The following is a 24,982-nucleotide window of genomic DNA, read 5'->3' as shown; positions in this document are numbered from 1 at the left end:
AAAAAGATACTATTAATGAAGATATTATGAGTTAAGGAAACTACTGGCTTTAAACAATATTATGCATTTGAAAGTTTTTCAAAATTGCTAAACATATGACATTATTAATGATTTAAAGCATGTTTGGAAAAGTGAATTCACTCACAATTTAAAATTCTATTGCTTAAAAATGCCTTCTCAGTCACCTTTTCCCATTAAAAATCATTGTAAAGGATAAAAGGAACCTGCTTTTATCATTTATCAATGGAAGCAGTTCTGAAGAGTGTGGGAAATAGAGTTGGCCCACGTGTTCAGTATGAGAACAATGACCAAAAAAACCCCCTCATCTTCTAAAAGCAACACTTGTAAAGTACCAAGACATATGAACTATTTTGCAAAACTGAGTAAATCAACAAATATTTTAAAACATTATTGTACAGAGGACAAAAAATGAAGTTACTTATTACCCTAATTCAAATCGCACTCTCTCTCTATATATATATATGTATGTATTTTAATATACACACTTCAATGAACACTTCAGCATAGGCAGAGTTCCCCTCTTCTACTCAAATGAATATAGAAATATATATAAATACAGATATTTAAATCTTATACATAGAACCACAGGGTCCTTCTCCTTTGTTTCAGTTATTTTCTGTTTTATCACCATCTTCATTTCACAGAAAACAGAATTCAATAAAGTGTAATGAGGACGTGTTAGCTACCAGGGGAGACATCCATTATTCTAAGTGACTCTCGCAGTATTTGTGCAGAAGGAAGTTTCCACTGATGTCAGCTCTCCTTACCTCACAAATCTCACTGATGTCCCTTCTCTTCCACCCTTCCTTCTGTCTGCTTTACCTTCCTCTTACTCTGCATTTCCCTTTTATCTTCTTTCTTTACTATGGCTTTGCTTCTGGACTGCAAACTTGTATATTACAAATATTATTTGTTCTATAGGTGAATTGGCCAGAAGTTCCAGGACACATCATGGCTTAGTCCCTAAGACAATCCTTTTGCCCCACCTTACTCTGCCTCCTGTCACTGTACCCTGCTCTCCCAAGGAGCTTTAACAGTACAGAGTTTATTCACATGAGAATTCACTGTGATATCAACAGAGATAGCCAGCAAAGATACCCAGATATCAATGACACTGGGTTGAGATGTTGATTTTGTCAAGTGTAGTTAGGAAGGAAAGGAGCATTCCAGAGCAAAGAGTGACAGCAATGGGTAGAAAATTAGTGAAAACTAAGAGAGAAGCACAGCGGAGTGAAATACAGGCCAGAGAGAAAGGAGTATGCATCACAGGGTGTGATGGTGTGCAAATGAGGGACTGGAGGAAAAAGACACTGACCCCTCCCTGCTCTATTATACCTGAACTTATCACACTGAGTCTGGGGAGTCAAAGTAAGCTTTTTGAAGGAAGAAAAGATGGATCTCAAACTGGTCCGGGATGAAGGGTGGGCGGGAGAATGCCTCCATTCTGTGAGCAACCTCTTTAAGCAGGCATTTGCCCGCGCCTCCTATTAATCACCCTCCCATCGCATGCTCACTCCAGCCCTTAATCCAGGCTTCTTCCTTCTTGACCTCTGCTTGAGTCCCCCCCAGTATAAGCATTCTTGCTGCAAATGAAACTGTCTCTTCCTTTTTGTCTTAATATTTCAACTCAACCCACCTCTCTGTTCCTAATACTATCCATTCATCCTTCCCTGCAGTAATAGGAAGATAAACAAACAAAACCCTCTCCTTGTCTTTCAAAAGCACTAATGATCAAGCAAAATGAAACTAAGTCATCATTTCAGAGGAGTCACCAACTAACACCTACCTCCCCAGGAGGGTCCGGGGGTCTTCTCATCATCCCTCACACACCCAGGGACTGGGCTTTGTAATGACAGTTCCGATACCTGGAATGCTCTATCTACCTATTGCCAACTTTACCTTCCCTATGATACTTCCTTTTATTACGTATGTCTCCACTAGGTGTACCCTTCTCGGAATAGTATCACAACATTCAGAAGTCAACTGCTTACTAGTTATTTCACTATTCCTCTTCTTCTCTCTTCTTCAACTTGACAATCAATTTAAGAGCAGAGACAAAATCTTATGAATCTTTGAATTCTGATATTGGATGATTCACTAGAGTATTAGTAGAATCATTTTGGTCACTTCCTCCTAGTCCTGACAGAGCTTCATCATTTACTATTTACCATGAACACAACTTTTGTCTTACAAAGTCTCTTTTCTCCACAATCCCCAAATCTGACACAGTTAAAAGAGAAAAGTTTGTTTTATAATCACAAAAAAGAAGGTCTTTATAATTGCATTATTGGAAACACTGAAGGGAAACAGTTCTTTAATCAATGTCCATGCTGGTTGTCTTTTATTATTTCCATATAGTCTTACTCCCCTGTATTATATAATAAAAATGTGCATGCTATCAGTCTCCTTGTTCTAAACATCAAATGTTCTGAACACCAATGTGTGACCTCACCTCGAGGGTTTATATTTTCTGGTCTGCAATGGTGCTATGCTGTGCCTATCAATAACAAAATTATGCTTTTAGATATAAATTTTTTTGAACACCAAAAAATTCTGTACTGCTTTCTCTTTTCCAATTAATTGATAAAAGATGTCTTTGGGTCATTGATTAGAGCAATAAGAAATATATGAGATTCCTATTCTTTTTTTAAACTTGTAAGATTTGTTAAAAGGTGAATGGTGGCAATTTATTTTCTGCAAAACACTGCATTTCTCATCCATGTTGGAGTCAAGCAGAGCACCAAGTAATTACCTGCTTATGTATTCCCTTAGCCACAAGGATCAAAGTTTCCACCTTCATGTGAGAATTAAATATTAGCATGTGGTAACATTTCAATTTCACGACTGAGTTCTGCCTATGGAGATCCAAGTCACAAATCACTCCACGTTGGGAAAGTGAATCTAGTTTTAATATGTTTCTTGAATAGTCAGAGTTTACATATTTTTATCTACTGTCAGCACTGAAAACTCAGATGCTACTAATTTTTCTCTTTGAGTCTCCTACAACTTTGAGGGACTAGAGTTGTTGTTCATTTACAATATTTTTAATTTTTATACTTTCTAACAAACATTTTGATTGTCTTATGGCATCAACAATTTAATTCTGTACTACAAGCTTCAATTTATAGGAGTTAATAAAGTTGTTTTGCTCCTAGAAACTAAAGAAAAGGAAACCTAGATAATCTTGTTAATAAAATACATAAAAAAATTCAGTTTGGGGAAAAAAGTCCCAAAAGAAAGAAAAGATTAGGTTGAGTATGTATCATCAGTAAGTTCAGAATTAGCATTTCAGTTTCCCTGGCAAGTCAAAAACGGTAAGCAACAAACAGAACGAAATTTAATAAAAATAAGTATGATGAACTATACAAAACACACGATTTTATTAATACCTGACCTCAGGGTCAAATTCCTAAAATGTTTTCTTTTGTGACCAGCAAGTATTTTGCTCTCAGTAGCTGCATCCTATTAAACCACTGGGCAAGATGGTGGAGGTTTCCAGCAATCTGATTTAAAAGATGGGGATTCTCTCATTTGAACTGCATGGAGGTCTTGGAAGAGTACAGTAGGCATTTCCCCATGATAAGTACACTATTTCTAACTCAATAATAATATCACATGGAGATTTGCCTTTACAGTCATGACTGCAACAAATTTTGCAATGAAATTGTTTAATTCATTCTTTGACTGATGGCTATAATCTAGGATCTTTTAATTGTATTAAGACACTATCTCATTATTCTCTCACAAAGAAAGAAGCTAATAACACTAACAGTGAAATGCAATATTTTACTTTGACCACTTCTCCAGTTGCTCCATCATTTACACGCTGCTATGATCTTTATGGAAATGTTCAGAGAAATGTGTGAAACTCACTCAATGAAGTAGACTTCACCCTTCTCTGTGTAGGCCATTTCCCAGTTATCAGGCAATGGGTCTGATTCCTCACTCTCTTCAGGTTTCGTTGGTTTTGCATCCTCCATCTGCTCCTTTGGCTCCTCAGGCTGACTATATACTGGTGCAGGATAAGGCTGGGAGGGTGTCTCCCCTGAGGCACCTGCACTCTTGTCTTCATGTTCACTGGATTCTAGAAGAAAATAAGAGCACGTGGTTAGTCACTCTAGCCACTGTAATCTCTGAGTGAGTGTGGATTATGCTGCAACAGGGAATGAGCTGTACGAAGGCTAATAGGAAAGGCATATGGCAAACAGCTCTGAAAATTATCAGTAGGCCTTGGGTTCCACTTTCACTCATCATTCTTGTCAATCTTTCAACTAGGTATTGCTGATGACTAAATCAGAGGACTGTTTCACAGCACAGGAGTCATAGGCAGAGTAAATACTCCCTAAGGATGTCCATGTCCTATGCCCTGGAACATGTGCCTGTTATCTTATATGGCAAAAGAGGATCTACAGATCTAAATGAATTAAAAACCTTGCATTTGGGAGATTATCTTCAATTACTCAGGCGGGTTCACTGTAGTGACAAGGGCCTTTACATATGTAAGAGGAAAGCAGAAAAGGATTGTGAGAGGGAGACGTGAATACTGACAAATGGCCAGAGATGTACTGTTGCTGGCTTTGAAGACAGAAGAATGGGACAACCACAAGCTAAGAAATGTGGGTGGCCTTTAGAAGCTGGCAAGGCAAAAGAATAGTCTTGACATCTTGATTTTTAGCCCAGTGAGACCCTTGTCAGGTTTCTAACATACAGAACTGTAAGATAATAAATATGTATTGTGTTAAGCCATTAAGTGTGTGGTAATTTGTTACAGCAGAAATAGAAAGCTAACACAACAGAGTGAAAACTAAAAGAGATATATACCTTTAGAGAAATGATAAAAGACTTGGAAGACAGACCCAAGGGTACCGACATGCAAATGGTATGAGCTCCAGAATGAGGAAAAGGAACACATGGAGAAGAAATAATAACTCAATAAAAAATTGAAAGTTACCGAAGATGAAGAAACACTTGAATCTGAAGACTAACATGGTTCACTGACTCTGAGGCCAAATCATTGAAGACCCCTAGACAAATGTAGGTGAAATTTCCAAATTAATGAAGACCCCTAGACAAATGTAGGTGAAATTTCCAAACTCAAATGCTAAAAAGCATCTTTAGCAGATTCTACACTGAAGAAACTTACCAAAAAGAAAGGAACAGAAGATCTTCAGACCTTTTATCTGTAATACTCTAAGCTCAAAGACAGTAAGGTAACATCTATAGTACTTTGAGAGGGGAAAAAAAGTACAGCAACTCAAGAACTTTTAACTCTACCAAAATATTCTTCAACTAACTAGGCAAAAGAAAGTCACTTCTTAACATGCAAAAGTTCTGAATGTAATTACCCATGTATCCTACTTGAAGGCGGCATTTGAGGAATTATTCTAACCATATCATGATGGTTAAATCAGACCACAGATCTCAAAATAAGGAAAGAAAAGAAGGAAATAAAAATTGAGACCAAAAATACTGGGCAATATAGTTGAATGTAAATGGAGGGTGATCTTATTTCTGCAAAATTATAGTATGTGGTAAAGTAAGATTCTTGAAAGAGAAGAAAATATTATATGCAAAACCTATTATTAACATGGGTTTTAAATCTTACCTTGGGAAACCTCAGGCTCAGAGAAGTTTTCTACAAGGTAAGATGGTGGCTGGGAGAGAAATTCAGCACCACTGTTGGTCTAGGGTGTGGCATGGTGGTGGTAAGAAGAGGGAAACCATGGAAAAGATCAAGGGAACCAAAAGCAGAGGGGGCCTGTAGAGTAGTTTGGAACCCTGGGAGGAATGTTTCCTGTAGAGTGGCTCCAAATCTCTGTTGAAGAGTTAAGAGTAGAGAAATGGTACATTTGGCAAGTACTACTCCCAAGACTTCCCTGGGGCAGGGATGTCATGCAGAAGTCCAAGTTTGCTCCAGTGGAGACCTGAAAAGCAGCTAAGAATAGGGAACCAGTTTGTCTGCTGTGAGGGTCACTACGGCTTCTACACAGCAGAAGGTGTGGTGGGGACAGCTTAAGCCAGAAACTGCAAGGACAGCACTACTGACACACAATGTCAATGTGACAAGGAAGCCATCTTGGAAACGGTGCTGATAATTACTATTCAAAGAGTAATCTAAGTTGCAGAGTAATAAACACACACTGTTAATTCAACTTTTTTAAAATAAGCAAACATCAAATTAGATATAGGCATATAATTTTGTTTGTAACTATATGAACATGAAAACAGGATGGAAGGATGTACAACAGATTGTGAACTTTGATTACCTAAAAACAGTTAACTTGGATGGGAGTGGGAGTTTTTTTTGTTTTTTGTTTTTACATATCTTTGCATTAGTTGGCTGTTATTTTTGTAACTTTAAAAATTAATATAGTAATTTACCTAGGAGTAAATCTAACCAAGGAGATGAAAGACTTATACGTGGAAAACTATAAAACACTGATGAAGGAAATTAAAGAAGACTTAAAAAAATGGAAAGATATCCCATGCTCCTGGATTGGAAGAATCAATATTGTTAAAATGGTCATACTGCCCAAGGCAATCTACAGATTTAATGCAATACCTATCAAATTACCCAGGACATAATTCACAGAACTAGAATAAATCATAATACAATTTATATGGAACCACAAAAGACCTAGAATTGCAAAACCATTACTGAAGAAAAAGAAAGAGGCTGAAGGAATAACTCTCCCAGACTTAGACAATACAGTCGTCAAGACAGCATGGTATTGGTACAAAAACAGACATATGGACCAATGGAACAGAATAGAGAGCCCAGAAATGAACCCACAAACTTCTGGTCAACTCATCTTCGACAAAGGAGGCAAGAATATACAATGGAATGAAGACAGTCTCTTCAGCATATGGTGTTGGGAAAACTGGACAGCAGCATGTAAAGCAATGAAGCTAGAACACTCCCTTACACCATACACAAAAATAAACTCAAAAAGGATCAAAGACTTAAACATAAGACAAGATACAATAAACCCCCTAGAAGAAAATATAGGCAAAACATTATCTGACATACATCTCAAAAATGTTCTCCTAGAACAGTCTACCCAAGCAATAGAAATAAAAGCAAGAATAAACAAATGGGACCAAATGAAAATTACAAGCTTCTGCACAGCAAAGGAAACCAGAAATAAAACAAAACGACAACCTACAGAATGGGAGAAAATTTTGCAAATGAAACTGACAAAGGCTTGATCTCCAGAATATATAAGCAGCTCATATGATTTAATAAGAAAAAAACAAACAACCCAATCCAAAAATGGGCAGAAGACCTAAACAAGCAATTCTCCAAGGAAGACATACAAATGGTCAATAGGCACATGAAAAAATGCTCAATATCACTAATCATCAGAGAAATGCAAATCAAAACTACAATGAGGTATCACCTCACACCAGTCAGAATGGCCATCATTCAAAAATCCACAAATGACAAATGCTGGAGAGGCTGCGGAGAAAAGGCAACCCTCCTACACTGCTGGTGGGAATGCTGTTTGGTGCAGCCTTTGTGGAAAACAGTATGGAGATTCCTCAAAAGGCTAGGAATATACTTACCATGTGACCCAGGAATCCCACTCCTGGGCATATATCCAGAAGGAACCCTACTGCAGAATGACACCTGCACCCCAATGTTCATAGCAGCACTATTTACAATAGCCAAGACATGGAAACAGCCTAAATGTCCATCAACAGATGAGTGGATAAAGATGTGGTATATTTATACAATGGAATACTATTCAGCCATAAAAACTGACAACATAATGCCATTTGCAGCAACACGGATGCTCCTGAAGAATGTCATTCTAAGTGAAGTAAGCCAGAAAGAGAAAGAAAAATACCATATGAGATCGCTGATATGCGGAATCTAAAACAAACAAACAAACAAACAAAAACAAAAACAAAAAAATACAAAACAGAAACAGACTCATAGACATAGAATACAAACTTGTGGTTGCCAGGGGGATGGGGAGTGGGAAGGGACTGGGATTTCAAAATGTAGAACAGATAAACAAGACTGTACTGTGTAGCACAGGGAAATATATACATAATCTTGTGGTGGTTCACAGCAAAAGAGAATGTGACAATGAATGTATGTATGTTCACGCATAACTGAAAAATTGTGCTCTACACTGGAATTTGACACAACATTATAAAATGACAATAACTCAATAAAAAATGTTTATAAAAAATTAATAAATGTAATTTAAAGTGAGTAACGTAGAATGTCCTCTTTGTCTCAGTTAATGACTTGTATCAATTTTTTCCCCACATGCATCAATCTCAGAGAGCAATAGGAAAGCATCTTTAGGAATTAGGAAACGCAAGAACACTTTACAGGCATTCACTGGTTTGCCCTTCAAAAGAAGACTTTATGACGATAACATGGTCCTTAGTGCTACAGTCTCCCAGCAGATTCTTCACACAGATTTGTCCTTTGTAAATTGTGCAGAAAAGGAGGAGCAGAAGGTACCATTTTTCTCTTTAGATTCTTTTTCCTGTACCTTATCACAATATGTAATTACTAATACATGAAACACACTGTTCTCAGGTATTTCCAAGTGTCATGTTGCATTTGAGAAGTTAAAATGTAGGGTCATGCTCTGAACATACTCATTTATTCAATAGTCCCTTAATATTTATTAAGCACTCAATTGGTGTCAGGCACTGAGGACAGAAGAGTGAACAAAAGTGGCATGATCCTTGCTCTCACGGAACTCAAAATATGTCAACATGTGTAGTCTTTAAACAATTTTAACTGTAATGAGGGCCACCAAAAGGAAAGATGAGATCTTACACATATGCATTCACCTAATCTTAGATAAAGAATCACAGAAAGCCCTTTTCCCAACATGCTATCAAATCTGAGACTTGAAAAAGGAGTCAAAAAACTTCTTTCAAAGGTAGGTAAGGGAGAAAAAAATAGATAAGCAAAGACTGGCTTAGGCCTTAGACGGCATGCTCAGAATTTAGGACTGTATTCTGAGAGCAATGAGAAGGTACTGATGTGTCTTAATCAAAGGGACGACACAATTAGATTTTCAACCTCACAAAGATCCCCTTAACTGTTCTGGGGGTTTGATAGCGTTTGTGATCTAGGCAAGAGGTCATGGTGGCATGGCACAGAAAGAAGTGAACTGAAAAATATTTATAATGTGGATTTGGTATGATCAAAGACGAAAAACTGGAGGAGAGAGGGCATTGCTTAATGGTAGAGTATGTGAGGTCCTGGGCTCAATCCTCAGTACCTCCATTAAAAAAAAAAAAGAATTACCTTAAAAGAAACTGGAAAGATAAGGAAAAATGAGAAATCATGATAAACCCAGTGGGTGGCAAAGCAATTCACTGAGATAGGAAACATGAGAGGAGGAGCAGGATTCTGTAGGGAGTTGGGGAGATGTGGGTATAATTTTATGCACAGGACATAGAGGTCCATGCCAAACTCACAATGGAGATGTCAAGTCAGAGAATTCTTGGCTGGAGAGAATCAACTAGAAAGACAACAGCATCTGGCTAGATGGTATTATAATTTAAGCCACAGGAGTGAATGAAATTGCCTAGAGAGACAGTGCAGCAAGTAGAAACAAGAATCTCAAAGTAGCTGTCTGAGGAACTCCAGCATGTAATAGTCAGTAAGAGAATGATCCAGAAAGAGCAGCCAGGAAAGTAATAGAAAAATCAGCTGATTTTTATGCCACAGAAGCCAAGCAAAGGGAAATGAGGAGGAAACACTTAACTGTGGCCAAAATTTCTAAACAGCCCACCAAGATAAGGATGCAAAATCTAATGAAATTAAGGACATGGAGGTCACAGCTACCAGTTATGGTAGTAGTTATAGTGGAGTGGGGGGTGGGAAAGCCAAGTTGGAATGGATTAAATGAATAAATGAAAAGAAAATATAGAATATGCTGACAGAATTCATCCAATAAGGCTAGCTATAAACAAACTTTTTTCTTCAACTATATAATGCTACTAAATTTTCAAGAGAAATGTGAGTCTTTCTTGAAAAAAAAGTTTAGAGTCGTTGGAGATGTCTATAGTTATATTTATTGATGTGCTAGAGATTACTGAGCCAAGTTGTCCTAGTTTAATCTAACTCAGTTATTCATTGATTCCTGTATTATTACCTAATCGATCAATCATTAAATTAGCAAACATGAATTTAATACCTACAATGTGCAAGATACCTGACAAAAGCTTTAGGGGGCTTTATCAGGCTGTTGTGAATTGGGTTGAGAGGAAAGTAATAAGTAGCACCTGTCTCCTTTATCTAAACTAAATAAGAGGAAAAAAACGAGTAAGGTAAATGGAGAGCCATAACAATCCCACATTTACTATTCATAAAGGCTAATCTAGGGATGCAGTTTACAGTGAGTCAAGGGCTTCTGGTGAAATGCAGAATCTAGCCAATGTACCCATAGGCAGCACTGAACCAGGGCAGGCTTCCCAAGTTAGGGCAGAACCTATTCCCAGAAGGGCCATGCAGAGCATTAAGAGGAAAAAAAAAAAAAAAGAGGAGTTGAGTCAAGCAAACCGAGATTCTCCTTCCAAGATGTATCACTCAGAGAAGTCACTCCACCTCTCTGGGCACAGTAAGTCAAGGAGCCGGTGGAGCACAAATTAAGTATCCCCTTTGACAAGCAAGACAACATGGGAGGTGGAGAGGAAGTACCCCCTTCTAACACAGCAACATAGAATACTATCATAATGATTTATTGAATGATACTCATATATAATTTTTTAAGGAGACAATATAGCATATAGAAACAAGAGTACCTAAGGCAGCAGTCTGCGAGACTTCAAAATGTAACAGTCACAAGGGAAGAAACTGACATTATATTTCCTATATTATGTACTAGGAAAATAGTATTAATTAACTAATTAATTAACCACTTGTTGAGACCCTACAAAGTGCCAAGCACTAGACTAGGCACTGGGCAGTTAAGGAGATGCTGGTCCAAATAGCATGTATTAGTTTGCTAAGGTTGTCACAACAAAATACCGAAACTGGATGACAGTAAAAATTTATTGTCTCACAGTTCTGGAGACTAGAATTCCTAGAACAAGGGTTCACTGGCAGGGCCATGTTCTCTCTGCAGGTGCCACAGAAGGATCTGTTTCAGGCCTCTCTGCTGGCTTCTGGAAGTTCCTTGGTTGTGGCAGCATGACTCCAATCTTCATATGGTTTTCTCCTTGTATACATGTCTGTGTCCTAATTTCCCTTTTTAAGAAGGGCACTACTTGTACTGGATCAGGGGTCCACCCTACTCATCTACTATGTAACTAGTAGAACTAATTACTATTACTAATTAACTACTAGTACTTAATTAGTTAAGCAACCTCATCCTATTTCCACTTAAGGTCACATTTTGAGAGTCTGGTGGTTTGGACTTCAGAGTATGACTTTGGGGGGATACAATTCAACTCATTAAATAGTATATTAGGCAAGTTTATTTTACAATCCACTCAATCAATAGTTACCACGTCTGGGACTATAAATTATTGTTTCATGCTACATCACAATTGTTTCCCTGCTTAGTAAGAAGAACAGAAGTTAACTTTACTATACTTTGAATAATATAATTATGTCTTTCTTTTGTATGTGGCTTATTTTTTTTAAATAGATATGTTGGGTGTTTTATAATTAACTGAGAAAGTACCCATTAAGAAGAGAATGGACTTTTAAAAAATAGACTTTATATTTTAGAGCAATTTTAAGTTTACAGCAAATTTAAGAGAAAGGTACAGAAATGTCCTATATACTCCCTGTCCCCACAGATACATAGTCTCCCCATTGCTAATATCATCTACCAGTGTGGTACATTTATTACAACTGAGTACTGCATAGACACATCACTATCACCCAAAGACCATAGTTTACATTAAAGTTCACTCTTAGTGTTGAACATTTTAAGGGCTTAGACAAATGTATCACGACATGTATCCACCACTATAATATACAAAGTAATTTCACTGCCCTAAAAATCCTCTGTGCTCTGCTTATTCATCCCTCTCTCCTCTCTAACTCTTGGTAATCATTGATTGCCATCTCCGTAGTTTTGCCTTTTCCAGAATGTCATATAGTATAGAGCCTTTTCAGATTGGCTTCTTTCATTTAATAATATACATTTAAATTTACTTGATGTCTTTTAATGGTTTAATAGCTCATTTCTTTTTAGCACTGAATAACATTCCATTGTCTGTATGTACCACTAGAACATACTTTCAGTAATTAAGGGTGAGAAAGAATAGATTTACAGGCTAACCATGTGTAGCCATTCCTGCCAGCACTCCCCTCCTCCCATGGAGTTCAGTTTAAAACTATATGCATGCAAATGTCCCCTAACACAGATCTCATAGATATCAGATCTGTGGTTTGAGAAGCCCTAGACTATTTAAATTCTGACTAAGGAGAAGGAGCCAAATAACCCCATGCATACATTTTACTTCTATAGTGGTATGAAACTATTTCTTGATTAGGAGGTGAACATGTAGAATTGCCTTTTTTAACTTCCAAGACCCATTTCTCAGCATGGTTTTAAGGTTAAATCCAACCATGAATTTTTGGGATACGTAAATATAATTTTTCCCCAAGATGCTTGCTGCTTAAGTGAACAGACTTTATCAAACACTGGCATTTTTTCTGAGCGTTCCGTTTTGCATTTCTAGGTGGCTTAGATGCTTTGCAAAGCAGACCAAGGGGTTTATTTTTGCACCAACAATAGAAACAAAGACTATCTCGATAAAGAAGGAACACCTCTTTTAAAAGAATGGTAATGATAAAAAAATTTTTCCCTTTGACCAGGACTGTTGTTGTATTTCCTAGAAATTCTATAGAAACATTGAGACACAAAACATGCATTGATAATATACAGTCTTATAAGCAAAACCTATAAAAACCATGTTTTACATACACTTTTACTGCTCTGAATAATTAAAAAATATAATTTCTTTCATCTTTCCTATCCTAATGGTTTTGTTGGATTCAGCAATAATTTCCTTCTTCCCAGAAGAAATTCAGAAGAGCTCAACGATCTGTACATAGCACAGGGACTGAAAGCCATTTTAATTAGAAGAGAGTTAAATGCATGCATTTTTGCATTTAGTCCAGTCCACATAAATTTTATAGCTCTGGTCCAGTCTAATGTTTTGATATTATAATATGTATAGTAGCCATTCCATTTGCCTACATGTTTATTGCCCTAGCATTATCTAACACATTGCTTTTTGGATATAAGACTAGGGATAAATCAGAATACCATGGTTTTAAATGTCCCCACCAAGTTTTATTAAAGAATAATCAGAAACCAAGATAAAACCATTTCAAGAAGAAGATTGCCTATTTTACACCTTATCCATATTTTCATTTGACATGGTCTATGCATATAGTTAATGTTCAGCTTTCAGTAATTGCCATCCTTTGAAATGAGGGAAAATAATATTTTAAAGCCACAGGAAATTGTTGATTTTATTTCTTTGAACAGTCATAAAATTTGAATTTCCAAAATTTGTTTTACCCCGTGAGTCAGCTCTGTGATTTATATTTCTAATGGCTCTGTGACAAATTTTAATAAATCTAATAACTTTTCTCTCTTGTCTTCATATTATTTCTTTGGAAATAAGCATGACTAGAGAACACTGAATGGGAACAAAGATTGAGGAACATATTTGTAGCTTATAAAGAAAGAAAATAGGAATAATTTGAGACTAATTTTGTTCTTTTTGTTTAGCCATTCTCAGATAGCAACAAACACGCTCCACAAGAAGCAGCAAAACATAATTGCTAAAGCTAACGTCTGACTGCCTGGGTTTGAGTCTCTCCTTCATGGTGTGATGTTGAAAAAGTTCACTCTACACATGCCTCAATTTCCTTTACTGTACAGTGAAGTAAACACTACCCCCGATAAGGATTAGATGAGACATATTTAAATTGCTTAGAACAGCAAACAACTAGAACACAGTAGGTGTTCAGTAAATGTTATATATTTTTATCAGTGGATTCTACTACTTATAACACTAAATAAACTGTGGAGTTAAATCAGCCAAGCAACCTACATGGTTTCTCCCTATAGAAACACAATGTAATCAATTTCATACCGTTTTTAAGATAGTAAGTGTTTTCAAAAAACCATGTACTTGCTAACAAAAAAAACCAAACCCAAAACATACACACAAAGCCAACATTTCTTCTTTAAACTGTGTTTGCACAAATTGAGTTTTTCTTCCTCGGTTGACACATGCTGTGGGGTTAAGTGATTTAAAGGAGGGAAAATAATCCTCAGAAATCACACTTTTTTCTCCCAGTTCTGTATGATTTCCTACAGAGTTTTGCATTTGATTTTGCTGGGTGCCAGGGGCTGCTACTGAGCTGTGAACTTGGCATAACTTTGGCATGTTTGAGGGTACTGATTTAAATCAGAATCAGAGACGCAGCTCCCCCATTTTATATTAACCCAAGGCTTTGTCTCCTCATATAGCCTCAGGGCAAGCTTGGCTTTCAAGTCTGCTAACAACAGATTGCTCCACACTCTGGTTTTTGCCCATTTGTGGCAGTGACCATGGGGTGGAAGTAGTGGGGTTTGAATATTTCTCTTGCTTTCTTGCAAACTCAGCAATCTCATCAAAAGATACGATCCGTTATGTTGATCCAAAGTCCTATTGTATTGTATTGTATTGTATTGTATTGTATTGTAGGGGTGGGAGGGTGAGGGGGCTGTCAGAACATTTTCAGTACATTGCTAGACGCTTAAGTTCTTAGAATCTGAACCACAGGCTCTTGTAGATGAATGAGCACTTCAGGGTTGACTCTTGGAGAGGAGAAAAATATCATTGCAATTGATTATGGCCATACTCTAGATTATATTCTATAGTGAAAAGTGAAGGACATTCTGCCTTCAAAAAGGAAGTTGTAGGGAGGGAGGGTATAGCTCAGTGGTAGAGGGCGTGCTTAGTATGCACAAGGTCCTGGGTTCAATCCCCAGCACCTCCTCCAAATATAAAGACTTAATTTCCTCCCCCTCATTAAACAAAACGGTTAAGGTGGTAACTTTAAAAAAACAAAAACAGAAACAAAAAGGAAGCTGTCATGCAGTGGCCACTTGCATTCTATGTAGCCATTTGACCGAAAGAAGTCATCATTGTAGCTTACTGCTCAAAGAGTGCTCCTGTCAAGTTTCTTTGTTTTTCCAAAACCTTCTAAAATGAGAATAGGAATTATAATATGGGTGTTAAAATATCTGCACTTTGAATATTAGTGAATATTTGCTCATTGTTTAGAAAAAAGCATTACTTTTATTGATGTGGTAAAACATGCACTTGGACCAAATCCAAAAGTACAAAAGAGAAATACAGTGCAAAGTAGGTTTCCCTTCTGCTCCTATTCCCAGTGCTACAGCAATCCAGTTAGCAGAGATGATTATAATTTCTGCTGCTTCCGAGATATTTCTATGCACACTGATTACTGAATTGCAGTTGGTGTTCTCTGACTCCTTAGTTCTCCTAAAGTGTTTCTAAGTTCTAAAAAAGTGCACTATAATTTCTTTTTATGTACAGTATGAGAATGAGGAGGGGTAGCCCTTAAACACTGTGACAATTTATATATATATATACACACACACACACACACATATATACACACATATATTTTTCCATATATGTTATATATATATGTATGCAATATATATGTAATACATATATGTAATCATACATATATTTTTTTTCCTGAGATGTTAACTATTTTTTCCTTTTATTATCTGAGATCATGAAAGAAACACAAGTCTAGAATAAAATATTAGAATTAGGGAAAGTTAGGGTAATGATAAACTATGCTGCTGATTTTTGAGATGATATATAAATTGAGGAGGCAGAAATTCCCAATCCTGTAAAGGGATTACTTTTTACCTATAATATGTGTAACCAAATTGGATCTCATCTATGTAGGAGGCTAACCAGGGAAATATGAATTACTAAGACAGCATATTCAATATCTCAAAATTATTTTTCATCTATATCTGAAACTCACAACTGGTTATAAGGTCTTTAGAACACTAAAAGAACAACAATATGGAGAATTATGAAAATTAAAAAAAAATCAAGGTCTATGAATATAATATGACAAGGAAAAAAAAATCCTGAGATATAAAAAGCTAAATTGGAAAGAATTACTAGAAAGATTAGTAGAGGGAATTATTTCCCATTGATAGAGGAAGAGAATGCTGCCTTAATTAGTATATTTTCTTCCATTTAATTTTTAACATTGTAACGAAAGACTGGAATAATGACTATAAAATGAATCCTCACAGCTTTGAAATTGCATATGCTGTATGATTTTCATAATGTAATAAATTCCAAAAGTATTTATCACATAGAAACAAGTTCCCCAAATCCTTAACTAACTTTGGGGTGAGAGAAACTGATACACATATTGAAAATATTCAAAGACCAAAGCAAGATATGAAGTGAAATATAGGACATGCATGTACAATAATTCTTAGATCTTGCTTTCAAAATTCTGAAACAAAAATCAGATTAGTACTATATAAAACATAATATCAACTTCTGAAGTTTAGGAACATCAAAGGGGCTGAAAGAGAAAAGGAAGAAGGCTTTATTTAATCTTGATCTTGATAATAAGTGCTATTCTTTGGGGCCAAATTGGAGTCTGACTATTTTCTGACAAGAGCAAGAAGTCAATTAGAAAGTAAAAGATAAAGGTGCTATTCCCTTATCTCTGAGTGCCCCCAAAGACCTTATCCAGAGACCTTCCCTCTTCAGAATCAAAGGCCAGCCCTCAGCCAGAAATAACGAGAGCAATCTTTGTCTGACAATAAGGTAGCTGAGATTTCACAATGAAATTATAATCACTTCAATGAGGAGAAATATGAGGTAAGAAAATGGACTACAGGGTGAAAATCAGATCTAGAGAGAATGGATGACCATGACTGGAATAAACTTAAGACTAATGACACCTGGAGACCCTGAAGACACAAACATTTCAGCGAGGCCACAGGTTTTCTGAAAGTGCTCTGCAAACCCCAGTGTTACCCGGGCTGCTCAGCTGTATATTCCTCACTCATGTAGCAAATCTCTTTCTCACACACAACATATAAACACTCAGAGAAGCGGGGAGAAAAATAAAATAAAATAAAAACCTCTCTCCAAAAGGTTGAGTGCAAGATTCCAAAAATGCTGAATCAGTCTGAGGGCACAAAGAGGTTCAAATAGTGCTTCACTTTTAGTTTAGTCACGAAGTGAGTCTGCCTTGATTTAGAATGACATTTCTGAAACTAGTGATGATTTCATTCTTTTTCTGGTGGTGGTGTTACAGTTAATACCACAGTTGATAGCTACAGACTCCTAAGTGATTGTTACTTTATAATCACACCTAGATACTCAGAGCATTTTACAATTAGGGCAGTTTTAACTTTCAAATAATCCTTCTAAGAAAAGATCCAATGGCCCTCATTTATAAATAGGATATCTAATTTTAGAAGCTTAACTTAAAATAGCCCAAGATATCTGCCCCTCCAGTGGAGAGATAAAACCAGTACTGTGTTTGCGAACAAGATAATAAAATTAAGCCTCCTCCTCAAAAAAAGAAAAAAAGATAAAGATCTGAGTGGATAGACACATCACAGTCTCTGTGAACCCACACAAAAATAAGCAGGGGATAGGCGTTGGGGTGGTTTCAGAGTGCGCCATTATTCACAGGAAAACAGCGAGATTCACTACGGAGGACATAATTCTTTTGGCAGTGACAGGACCTCATTCACAGAACCAGGACTGATGGTGCATGCACAGTCAGCGTGCCAAGCAGCACAGGACCTGGATGCCGGTCCCTAATGGTGAACTGAGATCATTGCTGGGGACACTCAGTGATCACATAAGGGACACACTGTTTGCTCTCTGGGAGATGCAGTTCATTTGCACTAATTGCAGGCTTGGGGGCCTGGAGAAGGCAGCTCTGTGTACACATACTGTATTCCCTTTGTTAGCGAAGGTAGCTCTCACGGGCCCTGTTCCTCCTGGCATTGTGTGTGTGTGTGTGTATTAACAGAGAGATTTAGCTGCCTTTAAAATATATGTGCATTTCTAATTCTTTGCACTAGGCTTACTAATAGCTGGTGAGGGGAAGCTACAATATAATAGAGAATTACTTTCCGGAAAAGTTTAGCAGATAATTCATGGAATAAAAGAAATTCAAGGAAGCCAAACACAATTACTATGGTTTACAGGATTTGCCTTTCTTCAGAAAAGCTCAATTGAAAAAAAAAAAAATTCTATCTACTGATCTATTAACCACTTATCTATTAGGGTCATTTTCACAGACTGAATAATTCTCAAGAATATATCTTTTAAAATATTCTTCTTTCTTTTATTATCAAACAACTTTTGAAAAAATGTAAGATCAGGAATCTTATATCTTTCAAATGTAGAAACAGGTTATGGTGAAGACATCAAATAGTGTAAAAAGAGTATGAAATAAAACTAAGCATGCTGATATAGTAAACTTTTGACATTTTCAAGAGGCTTGGTTGACTGAAAAATAAGGATTTACTAAGAACTTGAAATATTGAAGATACATACTAATCACTGAGACAGGTAAACAAAAAAGTAGAAACAGTCCTCGTCCTGGCAATGTTTACAGTATAAGAGGAGGGGACAGACATGCACATTATAAAAAGTTACCTACAAGGACCAGGCTACATAATACCTCCTAAGTGAATGAGAAGTATAAGTTGTACTTCAATGGTTCAGACATGGACAGTCTTAAATTTTCATTATTAGAGTCAACAAGTGATTCCTAGAAAATATTTTAAAAATTATTGAATTCTGAATAAAAGAATAGGAGGTTCCAATGTGGGAAAGGCTTGTCAGACAGGTGAAGGTGTTTTATGAGTATGGGGTGTAGATGAGAGAAGAAAGTGGAGGAATAATGGGAGCCAAAGGTGACAGACATGACAAAAGTCAAACATGGGAGGACCTGAGCACTTGCCCAAAGAGTTTGAAGTAGTAGAAATAGAAGCTTATCCAAGTTTTGAGAAAGATAGTTAATGTGATCAAGTGCTGGCTCAAGAACCTTTAACTGATTGAGGAGTAATTGGAATTTGATAGGAATGGAGCCTGGAGGAATGGAGGTCAATTTGGGGAGGGTGGTCCACAAATGAGGTGATGAGGCAGTGAGCTAGGATGGGGCAGTGATATTTGGAAGGAAGAGATGAAAACTAATGGCCCAGTGGTCTTTTAAACCCAATATATATTAAACCTTGGGGAGAGAAGCATCAAAATCTGAGCTATCTGGGTGAAAAGAATTAGAGAAATCAGATAAGGGACTTTGTGAGCTGGTTTGCTTGTTTGTTTTATGGGAGAAGAGATTAAGTGGAATGTTGAATTTAAGTTGCTGAAGAAATGCTTGGATGAGGCAATCCAGGGGCAGTAGTCAGAAATATGGCTCTGGAACACAGAGGAGAAGTGAAGGCTGCAGGTAAATCTACAGTTTTTGAAGTTATGGGACTGGATGTCAACTCTAACAAGTTAAAGATGTCTAAATATAAGGTGACATTAATGTCAAGGGAAGGTTCCCTGGGCACATGAATTTGAAATATCAATTTACAGACAAATTCTCTAAGATGATGTAAGGATATATCATCCTTGTAAGCATTAGATCTAGCATCACCGCCACGAACCCTGTGAAGGACAAATATAATAGGATACAGTGTAGATGAAATACACCGAGCCGCAGGATTGTGATTTACCTTATGGCCGTCAGGAGGCACTTTGTCCTCAGCATGGTTAACAGCCCAGGGAAATGTGGTGGAGAGAGGATGAGTTCAGGTATTCCTTGGTCCAGATTTCAACTCTGCTACCATCACCTCAGTAAAGTACCTTCGGCTACATTTCAGCATCTCATTTGTTAAGCAAATATACTGTGATTAGGGGACTGGAGGTAATATATGTCCTATATGCCTAGTGCACTGTATGCATTCATTAAAGGAGAGCTGCCATTATTTATTTTATTTTTATGTTTGTAATTTTATTATTAACAAGGATAAATCTACATTTCTAAGGGTAGAACTACACTGATTTCTATCACCAAAGTGACTCATATCAGAGAAAAACATTTCTGATCTGAGACACTGAAAGCTCATTATATGGTTTTTCTAGCGGCCATGGGCTAAATCCATGTGTCTGATGGAATTCTGAGCAAAAAGAGGGGAACTAGAATAAAATGGATATCCACATATGTGAATATTCATTGGTAATATTAGTAGAGCTTCATCGAGAAATTACCTATTTAAAAGTGACCACTGCCTTTATAGAGATATGGTTTGAAAGAAAAAGAAATATATAATTCTAAGTGTAAAATACAATTCAAAGAAGAAAAGATGAAGAAAATGAGTAATAGGGGTAAACTGAGGACTGTAAAACCTTTATTTACATAGAGAAAATAGCTCTTTTTGGTAAAGCATATAAGGAGTTAAAGACTGGTAGGCCTGATACTTATATACATATAGAATATTATGGAAAAAATTAGACTTCTTTTATACACACAGAAGGAAATAAGTTGATTTGTAGATGATTTCCAGAATGAAAGAAATAATCATTTCATTATGGAAACATTTATAATTCCATGTTTAAAGATGTACAGGTAAAATAGTGCTAAGAAATATATTTATGCTTCTATTCTGTGATATAAAACCCATGATACTGTAGCAGTTAAGAGCATGGGTTCTGGATTCAGATTTCCTATATATGAATTCCAGTTACTGGGCAAATTATTTAACTGTAGTGTACCTCAGTGTCCTCATCTGTAAAATAGTACCTAACTAATAGGACTGATAGGAGAATTAAATGAACTAACACATACCATGAGGGTAGGGAGTTCCAAGCACATGATAAGATCCAAAAGAAGTTAATTATTATATTATTTATTACCACTATTATCAATATTATTTTGTAATGGTATAAAGTTACCTCAGTAACTTTTCTCACTCTCTAAATGTGCCTCATTGATTATGTTATTTATGGTCTGAATTGATGTCTGATATTAATTACTATTTTAGGTTCTTACAGGGTAGTGTTAACTAAAATATATGCAATGATTTTCTCAATATTGTTTGATGTGTCCTGTATCCAGCAAATGTGTATGGGAAGAAGAAAAAGGCAGGACAAAGACCCTGGGCTAGAAAAAATGTGATGAGGTTCCACTGGTGAAGAGCTGGGTAAATATATATAAAAGGGGGAAAAAGAGAATCCTAAACTTTCTCTTAGATAAACTTAAAAGAAAAACAAAGACATTTTCCAAAGATTTCTGGTTTGGGGCTGTTTCCTCCATCTCTGAACACTGGGAGAAGAGATGCCTAATTTATACATCTCCCATGTCCCATAATAAGAAAGAAAACGTAGTATAAGGACCACTTGCCCACCCAGGCTCTTGGAGCCAAGGTTTGTGGCATCTGATGACTCTCCAGAACTCCCAGACTTGGCCTGCACAGTTGTTCTCCATCATCCTCAGGCTCAGAGGTCCGAGACAATCACATAGCTAGATTAGTCAGGAAGAGTTCAAACCAGCCCATTCTCCCTGGAGCCTTAAAGACTCCTTAGTCATAAAAATACCCCATTCCTCATGTCTAAGGTATAAATAGAAGGGAAAGGTGCTTCCTAGGTTCACTATGCCCCCCTAGTTATATAAATTTCTAGTTTCATCTGGGTCAAGAATGCTTCATTTGATTTGCCCTATACAAAGTAGAAATGAAATAGAAATCAATGATTGGGGCCTCTATGGCCATATATGTTACATTTTCAACTATAAGGTGTTAACCAGCAAGAAATTCTGTAACTGCTTTTTGACACCTCACTTCTGCTTCTTTGGTGATTACTTGTTTCCTCTCAGCTGAATTGTTTTGCTTCTCACGTCAAAGATCAACTAAGAAAACCATGTACTCTCAAGTTATTTTAAATCAATTACATGGTGAAAAGTAAATATTTTGACAGAGATTTTCCAAATCAAAAAATGAAAAGTATCTAATTGCTTGAAAATTACCAAATCATTTGACAGTAAACAAGTTACAATATGAGCCGATAGTGATTTTTTAGCATTCAAACTCAGAAATCAATGACTGCTAGGGTCAGAGAATGTTTTTAACCAGTGTATTAGTGGAGGAAGTTATCCTCCTCCGAGTGACCAAGATGAAACCAGTTTTCAAGGTTTTACACTTTGGCACAGATTAGATTTTGGTCTCCTTATGTTCAAGGAAGAACATTTATATAGGTATTATGAACAAGAAGGTAAAAAGTAAGCTTATAAATTTTCTCTTTGATAAAAATAATTGAGCATGAAATTCAGATACTATGTCACTATAGAAGCAGCACAGTAATAAATAAATATACAGGCATCAAAGTAGTTGCAGGAAATATCTTAAGAATAATACGTATGCTTGTGCTGTATACCAGAAACTGACACATTGTAACTGACTGTACTTCAGTTAAAAAGTTAGAGATTTTAAAAAAGAATAATATGTATGCAAGGTGCATGTGCTAACAGTTTTTCAACAGTTTTACCACAGACCTTAGATTTTCAATCCTCACTGATATGTCATTATTAATAAATAAATAACTGGAACAAAACTGTGGAAACTTACTCCCAGATTACAGACTAAGAGAATCCTACAGTTTTGCTTTGGTAACATTTAATTATAAATAATACTATGAAAAAATATATTTTATAAATAAAAATTTGGGCACTATATTAGTAATAAACATAAGAAAATTGCAAATCCGTACCTTGCACAAACACATATTGTATCCGTCTAATACTCTTTATATATGGGATATAATAGACAATAAACTAAAGGGATAACAAGTCTTTTCCTTGTTCAATGGTAAATTGCCTTCACAATATCAATGTATAAAGACATTTTCTCCAAATTGCCATACTGGGTGGTAAGGGAGGAGAGATGGGCATTTTGTAGCTATAGTGGACTGTAGTCATTGAAGTCGTTAATAAAAGCACATGGCACAGCCTTTGTTTACAAAGTGGTGAGTACAGAAAAATTTCTAAGGATAGATTGTATCTAATATTAACAGACTTCATAACTTTAAACAATCATATTCATTCATGACTTGGAACACCTTCTAAGAGATTTAAACCACTCACTATATTCCCATTAATACTGAATAAGTGAAACCAAAAATTGACGAAATTGAATGAATTGCTTGACATATCAAAATTAAAACTAATAAACTGGATGCAAGAATCATGTCCTTTCCATTTGATAGCATATTCTCTCTCTGAAGATAACTGTAATCGTATATATATACACATCTGAACATACACATGTGAAAAACCATATACATTTGAGCACACAGATTTAAGATATATTTGGCTACATCTAAAAGAGCTGATGAACCTAGAACAAATGTAAATGACTAACCTGGTGTTACTACTACTCCGTTTCCGTTGACCACAGGCCTCTCCTCCTCTTCCTCCTCAGGAGGCTCTATACTTGCTTTCTCCATGTTGCTCACTGACTTATTCCTCTTTCGTTTTCCTTCAGCGCTTGGAGTGGCTCCGGGAAGTATCTGGTCTGTTACATTTAATAATAATGGTGCTGGTTCTGCTGGAGGCTTTGGGGTACCGTAGTAATTGTCTGTAAACAATACAAAACACTATGGAGTTAAATATTTCATCTACTGGTATGCATAATTTGTAAAGAATGGAAATTTTATGAACAAATTTGTATCCTAGCTTATATATATATATTTTATGGATACATACATATATACAATTTTATATCCTTTTATGTTTTTATATATACATATATATATATATTTGTTGTTTCTATTGTATTTGGCTTTAATATTTAAATAAAGATATAGATCTATATGCATTCTAGCCTGGGTGCCAAACCAAAATATATACTTAGGTATTAGTCTCATATAGTACATAGCAATTCCAAATTAATCAAAAAATTTTGATAACAAGCCTTGACTATAACCTTTTAAAAAATAAGTATGTCTGAATAAGATGATTTCTTTTTTAAGCAAATCTCACAACATTCTGGAAAGCAAAGCACATTATGCTTTTCTCCAACTTTCAAAGGGCTCTGGCTGTTACCCTTGATGTGCACAGCATCCCGGCTAGAGCCGCATCTCTACGCCCGCTGAGTGGTCCCCATGACGGCTGACAGTGAGCCTGCTGCTCTAATCATTCTTCTGATTACCACAGCTCTTTTTCCTACAGCTCCATGATCCCAGCTACCAAATCACTTGTTTCTCCCATCAGTCTGAGAGATTTCTTAAAGGAGACTAACTCCTGTTTATCTCTGTAAAAAGAGCCCGGCAAATAGTAGGCATGGAAGATATGCTTACTATGTGAACATCTTTATATAGTCAAGGCAAATTACTTTATTTAAAATAGTCTAAATTTTTTACTGATTTTTTTAAAAACACCGCTAGGTTTTTTTTTGTTTGTTTTTTTTTTTTTTTGTTTTTACCAATGTTACGCTTTCTGCATCAACTTCAAACCCACATTGGTGTTTTAAGTTTATCGAATAATTTTTGCACTCATTTGCCCACTCACTCATTAAAATCTTTATTTAGTACTGACTATGTGCCCAGGCATTCCAGTACATGATTGAGAGAAAATGATGACTATGACACAATTCTAGTCTTCCAGATGCTCAGCGGTCCAGTGTGGAAGACAGGCGCATTTGACATTAATCATCTAAGCATTAAAACATGAAATAGGATTAAGCACTGCAATCAAGGTGGCATAGAGGAGGAAACACGCCTCATTATCTGCAGTGGCTACTGAAGACAAGTGGGAAAACTGTGCTCTGAAAGAAACAACCCTTAAGTAGAAGCTATGGGTTCTAGACTTGGCTTTTCGATATAACTACAATTCAAGCAAGTTACTTAGTAAGGCACAATTTCTTCATCTATAAATTGGGAA

At 36.3% G+C, this 24,982-nt stretch overlaps 1 protein-coding gene across 4 annotated transcripts in view; it reads right to left on the bottom strand.

Annotated features, from left to right (window-relative positions):
- MAGI2 (membrane associated guanylate kinase, WW and PDZ domain containing 2) overlaps positions 1-24,982 on the bottom strand; it is a 1,119,445-nt gene that overhangs the window by 405,132 nt on the left and 689,331 nt on the right. For all 4 annotated transcript variants that reach the window (XM_031454751.2, XM_031454752.2, XM_031454755.2 and 1 more), the window contains exons 4-5: positions 23,463-23,678; positions 3,895-4,105 (exon numbers count right to left, since the gene is read on the bottom strand). In XM_031454751.2, coding sequence (XP_031310611.2) covers positions 3,895-4,105; positions 23,463-23,678 — 427 coding nt within the window. The remainder of the gene's footprint in view (positions 1-3,894; positions 4,106-23,462; positions 23,679-24,982) is intronic.

This window comes from Camelus dromedarius, chromosome 7 (assembly GCF_036321535.1).
Source record: "Camelus dromedarius isolate mCamDro1 chromosome 7, mCamDro1.pat, whole genome shotgun sequence".
Lineage (NCBI taxonomy): Eukaryota > Metazoa > Chordata > Mammalia > Artiodactyla > Camelidae > Camelus > Camelus dromedarius.
This window is presented reverse-complemented; position numbering and strand designations above follow the sequence as displayed.